Genomic DNA, 21,348 nt, shown 5'->3' with positions numbered 1-21,348 from the left:
AGTAATATTGAGGAAACAAACTCAAATACCACTTTGAGTACAGGCAACAGATCCTACATTTATTCCTCTTTAACAATGCAAAAAAAAAAAAAAAAACTTGAAAAATAAAGAAAAACATTGCAATATCAGAGAAACACTAGTTCCAATTTGACCTTGAGTATGGAAATATAAACACACATGTAGTATAATGTGATCCTTTATTGACAACGTTTCATCCATACAGTGGGCTTTTTCAAGTCACAAACAGATCTACCTGGGGTGGAAGGTACGCGAGTATTTATAGTCAGGTTCAGAATGCTGAGGTCAGGTGGGGAATGCTGCATCTGATGATGTACCGAGTGGGGTTATAGAGTCTAAAATCTTGGGTAGCTTGGAAGGGAGATTGGATAAGTTTGTGAGCAGACCTTCTGCAGTGTTCTTCCATTCCTATGCTCTTATGTGGGATAGCAATGAAGAAGTTTCTTGGCAAGTGGTTCAGCTATGTTATAGAAGCCACTATTCTGGTTGAAGTTGTCGGATATAGAAATAAGTGATGATTCCAGGATTCTTCGGTATTGAGTGTTGTCTTCTGTGGCAATAAGTCTTGAGTTTCTGTAGTTTATCAAGTGGTTGTGTGAATTACGGTGTTGTACACAGGCATTCCTTGTATCGTCAGACCTGCTTGCATATTGGTGTTCTGGAACATCTAGAAGCCGAACGTTTCTCCACCATTATTCCTTCGTCTGTCACCTGGCTCCGTTATGTTGACGACATTCTCCTCATAACTCCTAGACGCTTCAACGTTCAAGCTCTCCAAGACAAGCTCAACCAGGTCGAGCCTTCAATCCAGTTCACACTTGAAGAAGAAGTCGACAACACTCTTCCTTTCCTCGATGTTTTTCTCTGCAAAGCTGACCACGAACTTTGTTTTAAAGTCTATCGAAAACCCACCAACCAAAACGATCTTCTCCACTTCTACTCTCACCACAACACCAAAACTAAACGTGGTGTAATTATAGGCTTCTTCCTATGTGCACTCAGAATCTGCAGCAATGAGTTTCTTGAGGAAGAATGCACTATAATTGAACAAGTATTTTCTAAACTCCACTATCCTCATCACTTCATCAGAGACTGCAGACGACGGGCATTGAACATCTTCAACACACCCAGAGAAGACACTGCCGAGAAGAGATACACAGTCCTCCCCACCAACTCCATTGCCAAATATGTTTCCAACATCTTTTCCAATACCTCATTCCAAGTATCTACCTCCACAACCACGATCATCAAGGACATTACCAGTGATAGACAGGACAAGCTTCCACCCTCTGCAGGGGTATACATAATCCCTTGTAATGACTGCAACAAATTATACGTGGGCGAAACATCAAGGGACCTCCAAACACGTATTTCAGAACACCAATACGCAAGCAGGTCTGACTATACAAAGAATGCCTGTGTACAACACCATAATTCACACAACCACTTGATAAACTACAGAAACTCAAGACTTATCGCCACAGAAGACAACACTCAATACCGAAGAATCCTGGAATCATCACTTATTTCCGACAACTTCAACCAGAATAGTGGCTTCTATAACATAGCTGAACCACTTGCCAAGAAACTTCTTCATCGCTATCCCACATAAGAGCATAGGAATGGAAGAACACTGCAGAAGGTCTGCTCACAAACTTATCCCATCTCCCTTCCAAGCTACCCAAGATTTTAGACTCTATAACCCCACTCGGTACATCATCAGATGCAGCATTCTCCATCTGACCTCAGCATTCTGAACCTGACTATAAATACTCGCGTACCTTCCACCGCAGGTAGATCTGTTTGTGACTTGAAAAAGCCCACTGTGTGGGCGAAACGTTGTCAATAAAGGATCACATTATACTGCATTTATTTATTATTATTATCACACTGGCCGATTCCCATCAAGGCAGGGTGGCCCGAAAAAGAAAAACTTTCACCATCATTCACTCCATCACTGTCTTGCCAGAAGGGTGCTTTACACTACAGTTTTTAAACTGCAACATTAACACCAACATTAACATTAACACTGCATGTGCGTTTATATTTCCATTGTGTCGGTATTTTATACCATTTATTTCCATTGACCTTGAGTATGGGTAACATCTCAGTGAATCTGATCTTACATTTCCTTGCCTTCAAACCTGCAAAATCATTTATCACATCAGCAAAATCAATGACTTTTCCTATACAGTGGACCCCCGGTTAACGATATTTTTTCACTCCAGAAGTATGTTCAGGTGCCAGTACTGACCGAATTTGTTCCCATAAGGAATATTGTGAAGTAGATTAGTCCATTTCAGACCCCCAAACATACACGTACAAACGCACTTACATAAATACACTTACATAATTGGTCGCATTCGGAGGTGATCGTTATGCGGGGGTCCACTGTATAGGCTTATTTGTACTTTGTTAATATATAATAGGCTACATAGAAATGAAGGATTCTTCTCTTAAGTTGGTGCAGCACTGTTTTGGGTATTAGTGTCACCTTCTTTAGAGGCTCTATGGTGTCACCCCTGCCCTCCCCCCCCTTATGATGCCACTGGACTGGAATGCACTGCACTCCAATCCATAGTGATAGTAGAAGTGTGGATATCCGATGGCCTCGAGTAGTTAACTTTCGTCATGTATAATTTTGAGGATAGCTGTTACTGTTGACTCTGCTGTCATTTGCCATGTGGTTGTTAAGTTTTCTTGTGGTAGACACTAAAGTGTAATTATTATTATTATAGGCCTTTGTGGTCTTTGCTAGATGAATATTAATTAAGCATGTGGAGTTAATTACTGCTACTGGATAAGGTCATTGTTCTCTCTAAGGTTGTAAGTAATCTGTATAATCATTAACAGTCAGATACTGATATATTGCTTCTATTTCTTGACACTACTCTGAGGACACTAAAACCATGTATGCATTGATACTCCTGACAACTTATTATAAATTTTATTTACTAACCTTACATATTACAGTGAAACCTTTTATAATGGACTAATGGGGGAGAGGGGGTGCACGTTATTGACATTGTCCGTTGTTGCTGAATTATGAAATTTATTTTTCATGATGGTTGGTTGTGGAGGCATTACTGCACACTAAGAACACTGTAACATGTAAAACAGTGAAGAGAAAGTGAGGAGGCAGGTGGGGATGAAATAAGTTGAGAGTGAAAAGGGGAGTGTGGGTAGGGGTGAAATAAGTTGAGAGTGATAAAGGGGGTGTGGGTGGGGGTGAAAGAGGGTGGGTTTAAGATAGTATGAATGGATATGTGGGTAATGAGTAAAGTAAAAGGACACAAGTGCAACTTGGTTTGAGAGATTTAAGAATCATAGTGGCATACATAGTGTGATAAGGCATGGTGAGGCTGCCAGTTTCTTCAATAAAGGTAAGTGTTATGTATTCTTTATTTAGTACAGTAGTAATTGTGCATGTCTTTTTCTTTTTGTGTGTAGGAAAATGTATATTTCATGTGGTAATTTTTTTTTTTCATACTTTGGGGTGTCAGGAAAGGATTAATCTGATTTCCATTATTTCTTATGGGGAAAATTAATTCAGCTAACGATAATTTCGTCTAACGATGAGCTCTCAGGAAGGGATTATCGTTAGCCGAAGGTTCACTGCACTTCAATTCTTATGATATACAGGCATACCATGCTAATACAGCAGGTTAGGTTCCAGACTGCCGTCGTAAAGCATACGTCACCTTAGCGAATCACAGCCTTTTTTTTTCTTCACTTGCCAGTGAAAGTGAAAAACCATGTTTACACTATGAGTGCACAACAGCACTAGGCCTAAAAAAATGATGCAAAAGTAAAAATAATACAGTAAATAAAACAAATTTTAAATTATTATTATTATTATTATTATTATTATCAAAAAGAAGTGCTAAGCCACAAGGGCTATACAGCGCTGCAGGGTAGGGAAGGAAGCGAGGGTATTGGATGGCAGAAGGGAGGAGGGATGATCAGTAGGTTACAGAAAACAGCGGGGCAGGGGATAGTACGGGGGTAGGGGGTAGCAAGAGATTGAAGTAGAAAGGGCTGAAGGTATCAGAATTTGTGAAGTCAGTCAGTTGTTGTCAAAAAGTCAATGAGAGTCTGGATGAAAGGTGGGTCCATCAGCGAGAAGGGAAGGTAAAGAGAGAGCAGCAGAACGAAGATGACGACGGAGGTAAATTCTGCGTGCTCGTTGATAAAGTGGGCAGTCCAACAGAATGTGGCTGACTGATAATGGAACTTGGCAATTCTCACAGAGAGGAGCAGGGCGCCTCTCCATGAGATATCCATGAGTAAGACGAGTATGGCCAATGCGAAGACGGAAGAGAGTAGTCTCCCAACCTTGACACTGGTGATAAGAAGACGGCCAGTAACCTATACTCGGTTTAATAGATTGAAGTTTGTTGCCGAGCATAGTAGACCAACGTTGTTGCCAACGGGTGTGAAGTTGGGAAGATATTGCAGCAAAATAGTCCGTAAATGGAATACCTCTACATGAAACTGGTAGGTCGTGTACTGCTGAAAGTGGTCAAGAAAATGAGAGCGGGAAGCGACCGTAGACAGTTGGGCTTTCGAGCAAGGGAGAGAGAAAGAACAGACTCGAACAGCTGGAACTTCCCAGGGGGGTAGGGAAAAGTGAGATGCTACATGTACATAGAAAGGTGGTAAGTGAAGAGAAGACAAGAGCGAATGAAGGCGAAGAGAGACGGGACGGAGTAAACAGGGGCGGCGAACAAATAAAGAATGTCTACTAATATCAGTGACCATTCTATAAATGGAAGGATTGCGGAGATCATGAGAACGTACATAGTAGCGAAGGCAATGGGCATCACAGAGATCGGATAAGGATGGAACGTTCGCTTTTGCATAGAGGCTCTCGACAGGGGAAGAGCGGAAAGCACCAAGGCATAAACGTAATCCTTGGTGATGAATGGGGTTAAGGCTAGAGAGAGTAGCAGGAGATGCCGCTGAATAGATCTGGTCACCATAATCAAGTTTCGAGAAGATAAGGGTGGAATGTAGGCGAAGGAGGGTTCGACGATCAGCTCCCCATGAAAGATGGGCAAGGGTTTTAAGGAGGTTCAGCCAGCTGTGGCAAGTTGCCTTCAGAGAGGTAATGTGAGGTTTCCAGGATAACCTACGATCAAAGAGGAGGCCCAGAAACTTGACTGTATCACGTTCAGGGATACGGGAGCCATAGAGGTACAAAGGATGATCGGAGATGACAGAGCGTCTAGTGAAAGTAATTTGGTGGGTTTTAGTGCTGGAAAATTTAAACCCACGTGTGGTGGCCCAATTGGAAACACGGTCGACTGCATGCTGGAGAGAAACTGTAATAAGGTGACAGTCAGCGCCTGCACAGGCAATAGCGAAGTCATCAACATAGTGATGACCAAATATTTGATGGAAGACTAGAGGCCAAATCATTAATAGCAAGGAGAAAAAGTTTTGTGCTCAGAACACATCCCTGGGGGACACCTTCAGCTTGGATAAAGTCCGGGGAGAGCACATTATTAACCCGAACACGGAAATGCCTGTCAGTTAAAAAGTTCTTAAGGAAGGATGGTAGATTGCCTCGAAGGCCTAAGGAGTGGGCTTGGGCTAAAATATTATACCTCCAAGTTGTGTCATATGCCTTCTCAAGGTCAAAAAATATGGCAATAACTGAGTGGTTATTCGCAAAGGCATTACGAACATACATATCCAAGCGTAGTAAGGGGTCTATGGTAGAACGTCCCTTACGAAAGCCATATTGACGAGTGGAGAGACTGTTGTGTGTCTCTAAATACCACACTAAACGTCTATTTACTAGGCGTTCCATCACTTTGCAAACTGCACTGGTAAGAGCAATGGGACGATAGTGGGAGGTTTCATGTCCCATAGTGCCTGGTTTGCGGAAAGGGAGAACAATGGCGGATTTCCACAGCTGTGGAAGAACTCCTTGTGACCAAATAAGATTGTAAAGGCATAATAGGACTGCAAGGGCTGACTGATGTAAATGTTGTAGCATACGAATATGAATGTCGTCGGGCCCAGCTGCCGATGATTGGCAAGCTGAGAGTGTTGCCTCCAGTTCTTGAAGTGTAAAAGGCACATTATACTGTTCTTCTCTGAGAGAAGAAAAGTCCAAGGGTGCTAACTCTCTGGCAGACTTTGAGGAAAGAAATGAGGGGCATAGATGGAGTCCCTGAGAAATACGGACCAGATGATTGCCAATTTCATTGGCAACATCTAGTGGGTTTACTATATCAACACCGGCAACCCGCAGAACAGGAGCTGGGTCAGGAGAACATTTACCACTCAGTTTTCGTACTTTTTTCCAGACTGCACTCATAGAGGAAGCAGAGGTGATGGTGGAGACATAATCTCACCAGCAAGTGCGTTTAGCGTCACGGATGACACGGCGAGCGATCGCACGCTTCTGCTTAAATTCAAGAAGTCTCTCTGTGGTTCTATTGTACCGGTACCTGCCCCATGCAGCGCGTTTCAAACGTACTGCACGAGCACAAGCAGGAGACCACCAAGGCATGCATTTCTGAGAATGCCTGCCCGACGTTTGGGGTATAGAATGAGAAGCTGCGGTTAAAACGGAGGACGAGAAGAGGTGTAAAAGCTCATCGATGGAGGACGAAGAAGGAACCTCTCTAAAAACAGTTAGGTGTGAGTAAAGGTTCCAATTTGCCTGATCAAATTGCCAGCGTGGGATGCGAAGAGGTGGTGAATATGAAGGGGAAGTAAGAATGATTGGGAAATGATCGCTGTCATGTAAGTCCGTAAGAGGCACTAAAATGCCTTGGTAGGATACGACCAGTTCATTGAAGGAAAAATGAAAGATTAGAACCCTACAAGAACACAGTAAAGGAAGCAAATGTTTATATATGGACAAGAGTAAATGTAGCAGCAGTAGGTGATTCAGATTTACCTGCAGTGCATGGTGCATAAGTAGATGTACTACCAGCAGCAGGTAATGAAGTAGATGAAACAGCATGTGGTGCAGAAAAAGATGTATCAGCAGGTGGTGGTGCAGAAGTAGCTGTACCAGCAGGTGGTGGTGCAGAAGTAGATGTACTAGCAGAAGGTGGTGCAGAGGTAGATGTACCAGCAAAATGTAGTGCAAAAGTAGATGTACCAGCAAATGCTTCTACGAAAGATGCTATAAAATGTAAAATACCAAAAGAAAAAAAGAGCCTTCAGCAGGAGTGTTGACAAATGCATGGACAGTAAGAAGCTTGTCAATACAGGCAATAACAGGATTGTAGGTAGAAGAAAGGTGAACTCAAGGCAGTGGGGATTATAGTGAATAAGACACAATCACAGTTATGACATTTACTGAAGGAAATCTTTCACCACAGGTGCTCTCAGTGCTAATGCAGAGGCAGACAGATGTCAGGCGAGACCCAGAAAGACAGGCTGAGAACACTATCGGAAATGAGTGGGCAAGTGCTAGCTTATTTTGGGTTAACCAAAATCAGCCAACACACTAATGATAGCTATGGAACTTTGATGATGATGGCCATGAAACCTTGATGATAGCCATGACACATTGATGGAGGACACGGAAACAGCCAGCACTGCAGAAACCAGTGATAGTGTGTACAGGATCCCTTGCAAGGAATGCAACAAGGTATACAATGGGAAAACAGGCAGACCATGAACCAATATATTATGGAACACAAATGTTTGCAGTTGTGATGACGTGAACGAACAACGCATGTGTTCAACATGGCTGCACATGTGGTCACATCATGAGGTGAGAAGGTGCAGATCTACTGATGAAAGAATGATTTACTGAAATGTTGGTACCTGAAAGCCTTAACGATTTCAATTTTTAACTCAATTGTTACATAAAACTTAGGGAGCTTTAGTATCCCCGGTATTCTCACCAAAATGATTCAGCCAAACCAGAACATTGTCACAAGACTGGAATAACACCACAGTAGGCCTTCTTGCCCATGCTAAGCAGATCCTTCACAGTTCCTATTCCTCTCATACATACAGTATACGGCTACCCCTCTCCACCCTCAACTTTTTTATTTGGTTGTACCTGACATCTCTCCCTACATACTTCTTATTTTAGCTGTCAATATTAGGAAAGGTAAAGTTACGAGTGGCAAACTATCTTCTTCAATGTCTTGCCTGCATACATCTCCTATTCCCCCAATTTGTCAGTATCAACAAACCTGTACTTGTACAGTGGAAATTACTTTGTGAAATCTGTGCATGATGTGAATGTTTTAGTGTTTTTAAGTGTCTTAGCGATATTTTATTTAGCGACTTTTGTAATATAAAATAGTTGTTATCTGCTCATGTTTTCATTAATTTGTGACATCATGGAAATGGAGATGAGATGGAAGATGGTTGCCATACCAAATTTTAACATTTGTCGCTGTAGCAGTTAATTTCATATGTTATTCTAGGTTTTAGGTAATGTAGTGCAAGGTAGATATCTGAAGTGCCTCACCCACTTGTGTTTGGGGGGTGTATAGGGATGGACTGAGTAGAGGATGTCTTATTTACCAGCAGGTGTGTTTTACAGCCTGCATGGCTGGTCATCATGTTGAGATGGTGGTTGCTCCATTGTTGTCTGCTATAAAGTTTTATCAAGGGCTTGTCTCCATGCTTAATGATTTTACAGAGGCGGTCAGCCTACCTTAGTCATTTGCCAAGAGTGTATTACTGTATAATATTGCAGTAACTTAAAGGTGCTGTTGTATTGGTGTTGAAGGATGGTAAATGGTGTTTGTGTAAATAGTTTTAAAGTTTAAATATACTGTACAAGAATATTTTAGTAGAGTAGGTTTTCATTTAACCTTCCTAAGTGATCAAATAGTGAGAGTAGCCACATGTTTAGAGATTAGATCAAAGTGTTGAGAGTTAGGGTCTGGGACATGTAGCAGACGTATACAAATGTGCTAGACCAAAGGTTAGTTAACCCTTTCAGGGTCCGTCCCGTAGATCTACGGCTTTACGTTCAGGGTCCAAACCGTAGATCTACGTCATGAGCTCAGCTCACTCTGATAAACTGTGAGTGGTACATTTGGGCCTAGATATGAGAGAATACATCTATGTGGTATGTGTACACCACATAAAACAGATCCTGCAGCACACTGTGTATAATGAGAGAAAAAAAACTGAAATCATGATTTTTCGATTAAAACAGCGACTTAGCAGTGTTTTTTTGTATGTTTTTTATAGTTGTATTTGCGATTTCTTGGTCTCATTTGATAGAATGGAAGACATATTACAGAAATAGAGATGATTTTGATTGGTTTTAGCACTGGAAATGGCTTGAAACTGAGCTCAAAGTAGCAGAAATGTTAAATTTTTGCCAATATTCAAGAGTAAATAAACGACCTCACATGTCTAATACACGCCAGCTGGTGGGTCTAATATGCATCTACAAATATGGTGATGATATTTAGACAATTATTACAGTATTGCATAACAATAAATCTTCTATTTTTTGGTGTGAATAAAAATTCATTATGTGAATAAAAAATCAAAATGGAATTTATTTGTAAAGCCTCAAAACGTAACTAATGAACAGAGGAAATGTTAGTTTAGTTCCAGGAATACCTACATTGTTTATTCTGGACCCTATTTTGAAATTGGAATATTTTGAACTTTGTGTTAAATTGGCCAAATTAACAATTTCCGGTCGCTTTAATTTGTCGTTGAAACAGTTGACTTGGCGATTTCTTGTGCTCAATCAATAGAATAGAAGTAATACTAGTGAAATAGCTAAGAATTTGGTTGACTGGAATAATGTAATTGGCCTAAAATGGGAGTCAAAGTCGGCAAAATCGCCGATTCGTAAATATCGCTGACACATCAAAATTCGTGAAAGCATAATTTCGCCAATTTTCCATCAAATTTCGTACTTTTTGTTTTATTACCTTCACAAAAAGATTCTCTACCATTTCATAAGAAAAAATAACAAATTTTTTTTTTGAAAATTCTTGGACACTGGGGCAACACTTCAGATTTGGGCCTTGGACCCTGAAGGGGTTAAAAGGACACAAGTACAACTAATGTGACATTTTATTGTGGCAATGTTTTGCTCTCCAGGAGAAGTTAAGAGAGTGGTGAAGCAATGTAAAAAGAGAGCAAATGAGAGAGTGGGTGAGATGTTATCAACAAATTTTGTTGAAAATAAGAAAAAGTTTTGGAGTGAGATTAACAAGTTAAGAAAGCCTAGAGAACAAATGGATTTGTCAGTTAAAAATAGGAGAGGAGAGTTATTAAATGGAGAGTTAGAGGTATTGGGAAGATGGAAGGAATATTTTGAGGAATTGTTAAATGTTGATGAAAATAGGGAAGCTGTGATTTCGTGTATAGGGCAAGGAGGAATAACATCTTGTAGGAGTGAGGAAGAGCCAGTTGTGAGTGTGGGGGAAGTTCGTGAGGCAGTAGGTAAAATGAAAGGGGGTAAGGCAGCCGGGATTGATGGGATAAAGATAGAAATGTTAAAAGCAGGTGGGGATATAGTTTTGGAGTGGTTGGTGCAATTATTTAATAAATGTATGGAAGAGGGTAAGGTACCTAGGGATTGGCAGAGAGCATGCATAGTTCCTTTGTATAAAGGCAAAGGGGATAAAAGAGAGTGCAAAAATTATAGGGGGATAAGTCTGTTGAGTGTACCTGGTAAAGTGTATGGTAGAGTTATAATTGAAAGAATTAAGAGTAAGACGGAGAATAGGATAGCAGATGAACAAGGAGGCTTTAGGAAAGGTAGGGGGTGTGTGGACCAGGTGTTTACAGTGAAACATATAAGTGAACAGTATTTAGATAAGGCTAAAGAGGTCTTTGTGGCATTTATGGATTTGGAAAAGGCGTATGACAGGGTGGATAGGGGGGCAATGTGGCAGATGTTGCAAGTGTATGGTGTAGGAGGTAGGTTACTGAAAGCAGTGAAGAGTTTTTACGAGGATAGTGAGGCTCAAGTTAGAGTATGTAGGAAAGAGGGAAATTTTTTCCCAGTAAAAGTAGGCCTTAGACAAGGATGTGTGATGTCACCGTGGTTGTTTAATATATTTATAGATGGGGTTGTAAGAGAAGTAAATGCGAGGGTCTTGGCAAGAGGCGTGGAGTTAAAAGATAAAGAATCACACACAAAGTGGGAGTTGTCACAGCTGCTCTTTGCTGATGACACTGTGCTCTTGGGAGATTCTGAAGAGAAGTTGCAGAGATTGGTGGATGAATTTGGTAGGGTGTGCAAAAGAAGAAAATTAAAGGTGAATACAGGAAAGAGTAAGGTTATGAGGATAACAAAAAGATTAGGTGATGAAAGATTGAATATCAGATTGGAGGGAGAGAGTATGGAGGAGGTGAACGTATTCAGATATTTGGGAGTGGACGTGTCAGCGGATGGGTCTATGAAAGATGAGGTGAATCATAGAACTGATGAGGGAAAAAGAGTGAGTGGTGCACTTAGGAGTCTGTGGAGACAAAGAACTTTGTCCTTGGAGGCAAAGAGGGGAATGTATGAGAGTATAGTTTTACCAACGCTCTTATATGGGTGTGAAGCGTGGGTGATGAATGTTGCAGCGAGGAGAAGGCTGGAGGCAGTGGAGATGTCATGTCTGAGGGCAATGTGTGGTGTGAATATAATGCAGAGAATTCGTAGTTTGGAAGTTAGGAGGAGGTGCGGGATTACCAAAACTGTTGTCCAGAGGGCTGAGGAAGGGTTGTTGAGGTGGTTCGGACATGTAGAGAGAATGGAGCGAAACAGAATGACTTCAAGAGTGTATCAGTCTGTAGTGGAAGGAAGGCGGGGTAGGGGTCGGCCTAGGAAGGGTTGGAGGGAGGGGGTAAAGGAGGTTTTGTGTGCGAGGGGCTTGGACTTCCAGCAGGCATGCGTGAGCGTGTTTGATAGGAGTGAATGGAGACAAATGGTTTTTAATACTTGACGTGCTGTTGGAGTGTGAGCAAAGTAACATTTATGAAGGGATTCAGGGAAACCGGCAGGCCGGACTTGAGTCCTGGAGATGGGAAGTACAGTGCCTGCACTCTGAAGGAGGGGTGTTAATGTTGCAGTTTAAAAACTGTAGTGTAAAGCACCCTTCTGGCAAGACAGTGATGGAGTGAATGATGGTGAAAGTTTTTCTTTTTCGGGCCACCCTGCCTTGGTGGGAATCGGCCGGTGTGATAATAAAAAAAAAAACTTTGAAAATGTTCAATGCAACCTGGGAAGGATTATAACTTTGTTAGGAGTGATGCTGGTGCACAGAGAATTAATGATCCAAAGACCTCTTTTCTTGCAGTCTTTGACGAAAAAGGACACACATAATGTAGATCAGTGAAGGTTTGGTGTATGTAAGTACATTCCTAGTCAAGAAACTCAGGACTACAAATTTGTTATGTTCTTAGGAAAAATCCAATGATGATGCCTCTTTTGGTCTTTGTATCTTGACTGGAATAGAAGTGGGTGAGATCATTTTTGTTTGTAGGTTACAGTAAATTTGAAACCTTAGATTATCTACTTTGTGAATGAGGATGTCTAAAAGAGGTAACTTGTCATTGGGCAAGGCTCAACGGTGTTGAGCCTTGCCTGAAAATTCTACACATAAAAACATTTGGGAGTTAATATGAGGACGTCATCCACATAACATAACCAAGTGACGCTGGTGGGGATGATGATGGTACAACATCGGAATTCCACCAATCACTTCATGAAATTCAACGACACCTGATTAGTGATCAGAGAACCTAATTCTGTAGATGTAAATGCCTTGAATCATCTTTAATTGCTGTTTCTAACACAAGTAAAATAAAGGCAGCTTCATCATCTCTGAAGTATTAGCAAAAATCCTCCTCAAAATGATAAACCCTGCCATCACGTAGTCGCTGCTGCTAATACTACACAAGAACATATCAGAGGAGGAACACTAAAACAGGCCTTCTTAAATCCAATCACTAACAGAAATATTTGTCTAACCTATTTTTATGCTGCCCAAGTAATAGTTTTTATAACCTTTTACTCATGTGCAAGTTGATTGTTCTACCACATGTATTACTACTACTACTACTACAATTAATATTAATACTGCTACTACCACTAGTTTTACACCTCACTCTAAGCCTATATATACCCTCTGTGTCCATCTATTGTTTGTATCAGCTTGATAAAGCTCCTGGAGAGCGAAATGCTGTCACAATAAAATGTCACATTAGTTGCACTAGTGTCCTTTTACCTAACATATTGTCTGTAATTCTACCAACTTTAATACATTAGACCAAAGGTGCTGAGAGGTGGGGTAATACACAATCATCAGACAAAAGAAAGTGTGGTAGACCAAAGGGGAGACAAAAAGTCAATGAATTTCACACATTGATGTTTGAGGAAGGTAATACATGTGTTAATTTCTGCACTACAAATTCTCTGCCTAACATTCATGTATTCTTTGACTCACCCTCCTTGTTGAAATATTTAAAATCCATGCCTTACCATGACAGGGTGACCCCCCAAAAAAAGATGAAACACACTCACCACCTTTCACTTAATAGCTGTCTTGCCAGAAGCAAGAAGACATCACAATTCAAATGACTGCCCCTCCTTCAGAGGGACTCAAATGTGACCTTACTAACATTCTGACAAAACACGGCATAAATATCACTTATCTCCATTCACTCCAATCTAAATACCCAAACCCCTTCATCAACCCCCCCCCCTCCACCCTCAGAACAGTACTTTTGGTAAACCCCATACCATCTTCTAATTTCTATGCTCAGAATTTTCTGCTTAACCCTCTGACTGTTGCAACCCCAAATCCTGAGGTGTCTCCTGGTGTCGCAAAATATTTAAAAAAAAAAAAAAATTTCTTAGGAAATGATAGAAAATCTTTTCCCGTTGGTAATGCACCAAAAGTATGAAATTTGATGGAAAACTTACAGAATTATGCTCTCGCAAAGTTAGCAATCTCGGCGACATTTACGCATCGGCGATTCTGCCCACTTTGAGCCCTATTTTCGGTCAATTCCACTGTTCCAGTCCACCAAACTCATAGCTATTTCTTTAGAATTCCATTTGTTCTATCAATTGAATACAAGAAACTGCTCATATACCGATTTCAACTACCCAATAAAGTGGTCAGAAATTGGCAATTTGGCCAATTTCATGCACATTAAAAAATATCAATTTCAAAATAGGGTCCAGAATGAACAATGCAGATATTCCTGGTTCGAAAATAACATTTTCTCTCTTCATCAGTCACGTCTCCAGGCCCCTGTTATAATCATCTTGCTTTCTATTTTGAATTTTTATTCACACAAAAAATAGAAGATTTACTGTTATGCAGACTACTGCAATATTGTAATAATTGTATAAATAACTTCAACCCATTCGTGACTGCATATTAGAATGGCTAGTTGGACATTTATTGGACAATGACGTCATTTGCTTACTCTCGAACATTTCTGCCACTTGGAGCTCCATTTCAAGATCCTTTTCATAGTAAAACCAATCAAAATCACTTCTATTTCTATAATATGTCTTTCATTATATCAAATGAGACCAAGAAAACAAGAATACAACCTTAAATACTATACGAAAATACACCTCAAAGTCGGCGTTTTAATCCAAAAGCACGGTCGGAGTTTTTTTTTTCTCATGCACTGCGTGCTGCATGATTTTTTTTTATACTGACCACACAGACCCATTCTCTCATATGTGGGCCTACCAGCTTTCTCCTGCTTGATTTAAAGCTGCTAGAATTTTTGAGTATATATACGTCAAACATACTGGCTCGCAAGACGTATATATACGACTAAAACAGTCAAAGGGTTAACATTCACACACATTCCCTTCCCTCAAACATGACATCTTCACTGCCTCAGCCTCCAACCTCCTCCTGGCTGCAGCATTTAAAGCCCATGCCTCAAACTCAAATAAGTGTTGGTACACCTAATGTGACATTCTATTGTGGCAACATTTCACTCTCCAGGAGCTTGACCAAGCTCCTGGAGAGTGAAACGTTGCCACAATAAAATGTCACATTAGTTGCACTTGTGTCCTTCTACTTTACACAGAAACAGTGTTGGTAAAACTAACACAATCCTCTTTTTCTCACAGATGTCTCAACACACTACCCACCTTTCCCCCATCTCTTTATTCTTAGCAAGCTTTAATAATTAATAATATCCATAATTAGCTTTAATTAGTCACAGCTATTCTCAACAGTGAGGCAATGCATGATGTCTTTCACTAAAATATTTAAGGATAGAGATACAATTTTAATGTTTATGCCTAATTCCAGAATCCTTAAAGTGAAATAATTGTTCCATATGAAAATTTTCAGTACATTTTTGCCTGGGTGAGTTATTCAGTACGTAGTAATAGAGACACAGGGTATCACAGGGAAAGGATCCTCTTGACTATAAATACGTTTACGGTTCGAATAAGTATTTCAAGGAAGAAAATACTGGCAAGCTTTAAAATCTGCTGCTAATGTTTAATATGTAAATGGAGCATCTGTATATAACCCAATAAAGAGCACTGCTCTGCCAGCAGGAAACTGAATAGGTCCTTTTAACAGTACACCTAGTCCTTTGAGGTCAAAGAGATTGACTACTGTACATATGCAACAGATATTACTAATAAACTGGATGCATAAAATAATTCCCACAATAAAGTTTTAACATGTTCAGTGGCACTTGAAGATAAATTGCTTTACGGTTCAACACTGAATTGGTCGCTATCAATGATCCTAAGAAGTGTAGACAAGAGAAATCTATGAAACAGAATGTTACAATTTACTACAAACCATTTCATTTTTCTTCCAAATATAGGCTATGGATAATTTAACGCATTCTTTTTTCCAGCAAACATTAGCTTATGACATAGAGCTTATAGCCACACAACTCCAGCAATATAAGGGAGCAGACTGGACTGGGAAGCCAAATGTAACTCCATACCAAGTAATAATGAGAATATACTAGACTGGGCCCCAGCTATATAGCCCCATACCTCCAATAATTATGAAGTAGACCGGGGAGCTATCTACTCTACAGCCCTACATCTCCAGAAATAATGAAATAGATTGGGGAGTCGTATAGTAGCCCCACATTTCCAGTAATAATGAAATAGACTGGGAAGCCATCTAGTACCCCCACATCTCCAGTAATAATGAAGCAGACTGGACTGGGGAGCCATCTAGTCTAACTTTTCCTCACTTTCACAGAGCCTGGGGCACTACACTTCCTCAGACTCCATGAAAGTGGGAAATAAGGAAACAATAATCATTTGCTAGTGATTCTAAAATTATTGTATTGTCTATATCAATCTTTACATTTAGCCACCACACTAGACAATCTTATACTACAGCAACAGCTTTAAGATTACAGTAGTCTTGAGTTTAACCTTTTTCCTTATTAGAATATGAAAAAAGCATGGTTACAAGGTTTGCGAGCGAGTTGAAGTTCGGATTAGTTACCCTGAGGATTAATAACCATAGTAACCCAAGCAGAGTGGCTTATTTCTACTGGGGCCTTTTTTCTAGGTCTTTCTCCAGGATGCAACCCACAAAAATTTGCTAACTTCTAGATATCTGTTGCTATGTAACAGGAGAAGCATACATTTCACCTGTGTAGGGTTCAACCCAGGTACTTTTGGTTGAGAGCTCGAAGAACAACTGAGCTACAAGGTCATCACATAAGCACCAACCAAAAAAGGATAATGGTTATTGTATTACTCTACGTTTCCCTCAATATGAAGTTTTTGGATATTAATCTTTTTAAAAATAGAAGATCCAAAATGTAACTATCTTATTCATAATCCAGAGATCAATGTTAAAAGAAAATATCACAAAAACTAAATACAATTTATACACAAAATTAATACATGGTTTTAAAATTGTCATATTTATATAAACATATATTAAAATATTGTTTCCATAAATAAGTTCAAACAATGGAATGATTATATTGTGAAGATCAGCCTACTAAATGCTCATACTGTGAATAAAAAACTGTACTTTTTATGGATTTAACAGAAAAGTATAACTTTGATTAAGTTATTTATAAAAATGGAATGTTCAGTTTAATATGCCATGGTAAATATATGTATAAACCATACTATTGCTGGGTCAGAACTTTAATTAAAAGTGGAATACCAACTAGGATAAATGTTTTGTCCAATATGCTGCAACACACTAACTATGGTTGCATTGACACAATGCCAATCTTCATGCCTGAACATCAAGTAGTTAAAGGTTTTAATTAAAAATCAAAGGGTTAACTAAAAAATCTGACCAGAATACAATTGCAATGGATTATACAAAACATGAAACACTGCAAATATTAGTGATAACTTCCACAATATGGCAAAATCCATTTCTCACATCACACACTCAAAGGTTTGTAGAAGCAGACTAGGTACTAAAATAGCAGGTCATTTACATTACTAAAAACAAATATTTTAAGGGAGGTAAATAAACATGCAGCCCCTGACATGCAAAACTCTGTTCTTGGGTAGCAGGGCTATATATGTAGGGCAGGCAGGCAGTGGAGTCAGAGTGAAGGTGACAGGAGTGAGCCTATCAGTGGTACACAAAGCCATAAGTCACACCTGGCTCCTGGTCTTTCCCACAATACAGAGCTAGGATCACACACACACACACACACACACACACACACACACACACACATGATTACATACTTAACTCATATACTTAGTACAGTGGAACCTCAGTACTCAAACAGCACCCTACTCTAACAATTCGGTATTCGAACGCTTTGTTCGGTAAAAAAATCACTTGGTAGTCAACCGTTTGCTCGGCCCATGACCTGCCAGAACTTTGCTGCAGACTTTTGTGTTTATTCACATTTTTTGGTGTTTTTTTTATATTTGTATAAATAAGTCACCATGGGGCCTAAGAAGATTAGTGATAACAGCCAACCAAAAAGAAAATTGGTTGGGAAAAATTTGTTCAGTACTCTAACAGATTGGCACTCAAACAGCCTTCTGGAACAAATTAAATTTGAGTACCGAGGTACTCTTGTATACAGTCCATCACTGAACTTCATAAAATTCTTTAACTTAAAATCAACCTACATAAATTCCCAAACAACATGTCACAAAACTTTACAAACTTAATTTTGTGGAGACCGTGACTATTATTTACTAACCTTATATTTTTATGATATTTAAATATCAAACAAATTTAAAATATTTTATAAGCAAAGAAATATTTTATTTACAAGTACTAATACTAAAACATCATGAAGAGAACGTGACCAGTAAAGAGACTTAGTCACTAACTCAAGAAAAAAGCTGAAAGTAAAAAATACACTTCCACATATCTGTGGTGAAAATATATAATATGTCTATGACTTATTATTTATCATTCATGTGTATTTATATGAAAAGCCATGAAAGAACAATAAAATTACAAAGGAAGGATATTTACACACAGAGATACAGGCAGGTAAACAAATAATTGTGGCAGAAATTCATAAATAAAATAGTTGCACAAAATAAATCATCGCTTGTTTATAAACTCTTAAATGAAGCAAAACAAATAAATATTTTATAGCCAAGTTATATAAAATTAAATATTTTTATTTTTTTTACATTAAGTTTGATACATTTATTTCCATGTTTGTACCCACACACAATATATTGACCAAGACTACCACCAGCCTACCACTGAGTGCCCCAGGTATAACATTTGTCAGAAGACAGCAGTAATCCGTGTGATCAATTTTGTCAAGGTAATATAGACAGTAAGGAAGCCACACTGCTCCATCCTACACTGGGAGAGTCACTAAGCTCTGCTTTCTCTTAACATCTAGTGAAAACACAGGGTTGTATTAAATAATTTTATAATCGGCTAACTTATGGTAGTCTAGCTAAACAATTACATCTTAGGATGAGTTAGTAGGTCCAAACATCAAGCAACTTCTGGACTTATCGTATCAAGAAATAGTAGATGTAGATTACAGATGTACTTCCTTATTAGTGGATATAAGGTAGTAAACCTTGCCATACCATGGCCCAATTAGTAGTCTAGATAATAAACTACCTTATTCAAACAGGTTAGGTTACAATGCTGCATAACTTCTCTTTCATGTAGAAAAATATTTAATTTGAAGGATAATGTTATGACTCATTATATACTGATGGCCAAATACATATGCAGAATATGTTGTAGATAAGCAAGTCAACTGCTGGAGGAAACCTATAATTACTACACAGCATGGCTTCAGGGCTTATAATTGAACAAAACTATAATCTATACTGTATTACCAATATTTTACAAAACTTGGGAAGAAGACCATATTTTAAGGCAACTGCAGTAGTAATTTTCTTTCCATGCTGTTAAGAGTGACATAAGATAGTTTATGTTAATGAATGAGTTAAACAAGTTTTCCTAGTTACAAAAAAAAAAAGAAAATGATAATGTCAATTTACACTTCACTATCCCTTACTACACACTATATATATATTAGTAGTGATTATATGAACTACTACTTGCCTCTAATAATGATAACAGTTATTTTCTCACTAAGGCAGGATAACCCAAAGAAGAAAACATTCTCCATCAATCACTTGAAAGTAATTTATTCAAAAGTAAAAGGTCATCACAATTCAATGAGCCACCGAGTTGCACCATTCCTTCACAGTACAAACACCGTACTTAGGCATCTCTGGGAAACAGGTTTCGTTGAATCCCTGCACAAATATTACCTTGATAGTACTTCTAAAATGTATCATCATACACTCCTTTCATTCCATCCTGGGATGCTCCCTGCACCTTCAGCAAGTCGGCATAACCAAGCCTTCTCAATAACCCCACTCTAGCTTCTTGAATTATATCTTTCAAATCACCACACTGTCTTATGTCTTCACTGTATAGTCTCTGCCTCATAATCACATCAAACCATTCCATGACATAACTTTTTATAGGACTGTAATACTGATTAAGCTTGTGACATCTGTGCTTTATCCGGTTAAAAAATCTCCAGGTCATGAAGAAGTCACCACCTGTGTTGTGAGGATCTCAATGAGCAGCTGTCTTAATGCCACTCTTGTACACATCTGAGACAACAAGCCTAACTGCAGCAGCCTTCCCTGCTCTACATTCTTTTATAACATTTTAATGCTCACTTATCTGTTTCTTCACAGAAAATTAATAAATATAACCAGTGTTATGCTACTTTGGCCGACATAATTTAATATACACTGAGTACTTACACGTACATCACAATATCCCCATGGGGCACCTCAAGGCTGCAATATTCCACGTGCAATAAGGGAATCTTGCAACATATTGTAAAGCTGAAGCTGTTGTTCTGGTTTCAACATATAAACCTGCCAGATGCAAATAAAATACTGTAACATTAACATAATTCAGTCTTCAAAAGTTTATCTAAAATAAATAGTGTTAGTCCACATTTAATCATTTTCTAGTACAAATACTTCACGCACTTTGATACACTTCTATACGTATAAAAAAAAAAATCTGCAAAATCTAGATCTGTTCTGGTCACTGAGCTGTGGAAGGAAATTTTTAAATGTGAAGACTATGTTGAAGTGGTAGATCATTCAGCAATCTTGGCAAATGAAGGATAAACAATACATATAAGAACACCCAAGGCAAAATTAAGCATAAAAATTATTAGCACAAACAAAACACACACCACAAGTACTGTAGACAACCATCTTTCATGCAAGATGAATCCCAGAAAAAGTAAACTCCTGTATATGTGAAAATGTGATGGGTGGAGTGAACAGCTTAGGGGAAAAACTGGGATAGTGGTATGACAACTTGAGAAAAGCCCAATGAAATTTTTTTAAATTAAAAAATCATCAATATTAACCCTATGACTGTCGCAAGCCCCTTTCTGAAACTGTTATTCAAATTTTTGTAAAAAAAAAAAAAATTATTTTTTTCTTATGAAATGATAGAGAATCTTTTCCCGATGGTAATGACACCAAAAGTACGAAATTTGGTCGAAAATTCAGGAAATTACGCTCCCGCAAAGTTAGCAGTCTCGGTGACATATATGCATCGGCGATTTCGCTGACTTTGAGCCCTGTTTTTGGCCAATTCCGTTGTTCCAGTTGACTAAACTCATAGCTATTTCTTTAGAACTCCATTTTTTCTATCAGTTGAGTACAAGAGACTGCCCATTTACCAATTTGAACTACCCAATAAAGTGGTCAGAAATTGGCAATCTGGCCAATTTCACGCAAATTAAAAAAGATGCCAATTTCAAAATAGGGTCCTAAATAAACAATGTAGACATTCTTGGCACCAAAATAACATATCCTCTGTTCATTAGTCACATCTCTAGGCCCCTCTTATATTACTATTGCTTTAGTAAGTAAGTAAGTAA

The 21,348-nt window shown here is 38.9% G+C and overlaps 1 protein-coding gene across 4 annotated transcripts in view; it reads right to left on the bottom strand.

The window, feature by feature from the left end:
* The window catches only part of Cds (CDP-diacylglycerol synthase), a 194,793-nt gene that overhangs the window by 25,297 nt on the left and 148,148 nt on the right, over positions 1-21,348 (bottom strand). For 3 of the 4 annotated variants that reach the window (XM_070092534.1, XM_070092532.1, XM_070092533.1), the window contains one exon: positions 15,441-20,320. In XM_070092534.1, the coding sequence (XP_069948635.1) occupies positions 20,234-20,320 (87 nt within the window). In that variant the 3' untranslated portion in view covers positions 15,441-20,233. Of the gene's footprint in view, positions 1-15,440; positions 20,321-21,348 lie in introns of those variants that run through there. The other variant, XM_070092531.1, reaches the window with a different exon arrangement.

Source organism: Cherax quadricarinatus, chromosome 39 (assembly GCF_038502225.1).
Source record: "Cherax quadricarinatus isolate ZL_2023a chromosome 39, ASM3850222v1, whole genome shotgun sequence".
NCBI lineage: Eukaryota > Metazoa > Arthropoda > Malacostraca > Decapoda > Parastacidae > Cherax > Cherax quadricarinatus.
This window is presented reverse-complemented; position numbering and strand designations above follow the sequence as displayed.